General features: G+C 69.7%; 1 protein-coding gene across 1 annotated transcript; it reads left to right on the forward strand.

Annotated features, from left to right (window-relative positions):
* Positions 1 to 78: 78 nt before the first annotated feature.
* Positions 79 to 1,104, forward strand: EMIHUDRAFT_125120 (hypothetical protein; the record flags this gene model as incomplete). The annotated part of the gene is made up of 3 exons (XM_005759211.1): positions 79 to 167; positions 446 to 586; positions 924 to 1,104. Coding segments are annotated over 3 exons (411 nt in total), but the record flags the coding sequence as incomplete, so codon positions are not given.
* Between the last annotated feature and the right edge of the window lie 185 nt (positions 1,105 to 1,289).

Below are 1,289 nucleotides of genomic sequence, written 5' to 3' on the forward strand. Positions count from 1 at the left end.
CCAACCCCGTGACCCCAAAGTCCCCCTGGCGCGCAGTGCCGACGGATTGCGGAGGGGTGGCAGTGGACCGCCTCCCAGGTCGACTTGCTCCTCGCCTCGTGCCCGATCGCCTGCGCCGACACGGCGCCGCCCGACTGCTGCCGGCTCGCGGCGTGCGAGTCGACGCAGTGAGCACCCCCCCCCCCCCAAAAAAACACACACACACATACACACCACCGCCACCACCACCACACACGCACACGCACGCAGCACGCAGCACGCAGCACATGCCCCCTCCCGCCTCACGGCTCTCCCGCTCCCACAACCGCACGCTCTTCCTCGCCTCTCCCTCACCTCTCCCTCGCCTCTCCCTCACCTCTCCCTCACACCGGCCCCTCTTGTGGGCTCCCTCACTACTCACTCTTCCCCCCCCTTCCCCCTCCCCCCCCCGCCCCCCGCCCTCAAGGTGCTCCTCGGACGGCAACGACTGCTGCGCACCCTGCTTCGGCTGGTCGAACGAACCGCAGCCAAACGGCGGGCACTCGTTCAACGACCCGGGCGGCAGCTGCGAGCGCGCGACGTGCCACGGCGACCTCGTCCCTGTCCGGTGAGACGCGCCGCCTGCACCCCGCGCTCTCGCAGCGAGGGAGCACACGCTCGAGACTAGAGCGCTAGAGCGCTCCCACCTCCGAGACAGTCCGAGACACGTCCGAGACACGTCCGAGACACGTCCGAGACACCTCCGAGACACGTCCGAGACACCTCCGAGACACGTCCGAGACGCTGGCCGGAATCCCTCGCCGCGGACTACACTTTGGGGACTCGTTTGCTCCACCCCCCCCCATTCCTCCGCCCCCCTGCCCTGCCCTGCCGCTGCCTCCTCCCCGGCCCTGCCCACCCCCGCCTCCGCCTCTGACGCGCCCCTCCCCTCCCGGCACGCGCAGCTTGCCCGGCCACGGCTGCTGGGGCAAGTTCTCGGACGGGCTCTACACGTGCTGCCCAGTCGACGTGGCGCGCGCGCAGTTCCCTGCGTGGAGGCCGCCCTCCATCTTCCAGGACGCGAACGGCGGCAAGGGCGACGGCGCGTACGAGTTCGACAGGAACGATTCGCCCGACTACTGCTAGGTCTCGAGCCGCCGGAAGACGCCCGGACCTCCGTGTACCTTGCGTCCTTGCCACACCTTTCTCCATGCGTTGCGCCCTCTCTGTGAGCACCCTCCTCGCTCGCCTCCCGACGCCGTGGTGTCCCACTCGCACGGCTGTGGTATCTCGCCCGTTCCGGAGATCTTGGACGCCGGTTCGTGTTGTCT

This window comes from Emiliania huxleyi, assembly GCF_000372725.1.
Source record: "Emiliania huxleyi CCMP1516 unplaced genomic scaffold EMIHUscaffold_8068, whole genome shotgun sequence".
Lineage (NCBI taxonomy): Eukaryota > Haptophyta > Isochrysidales > Noelaerhabdaceae > Emiliania > Emiliania huxleyi.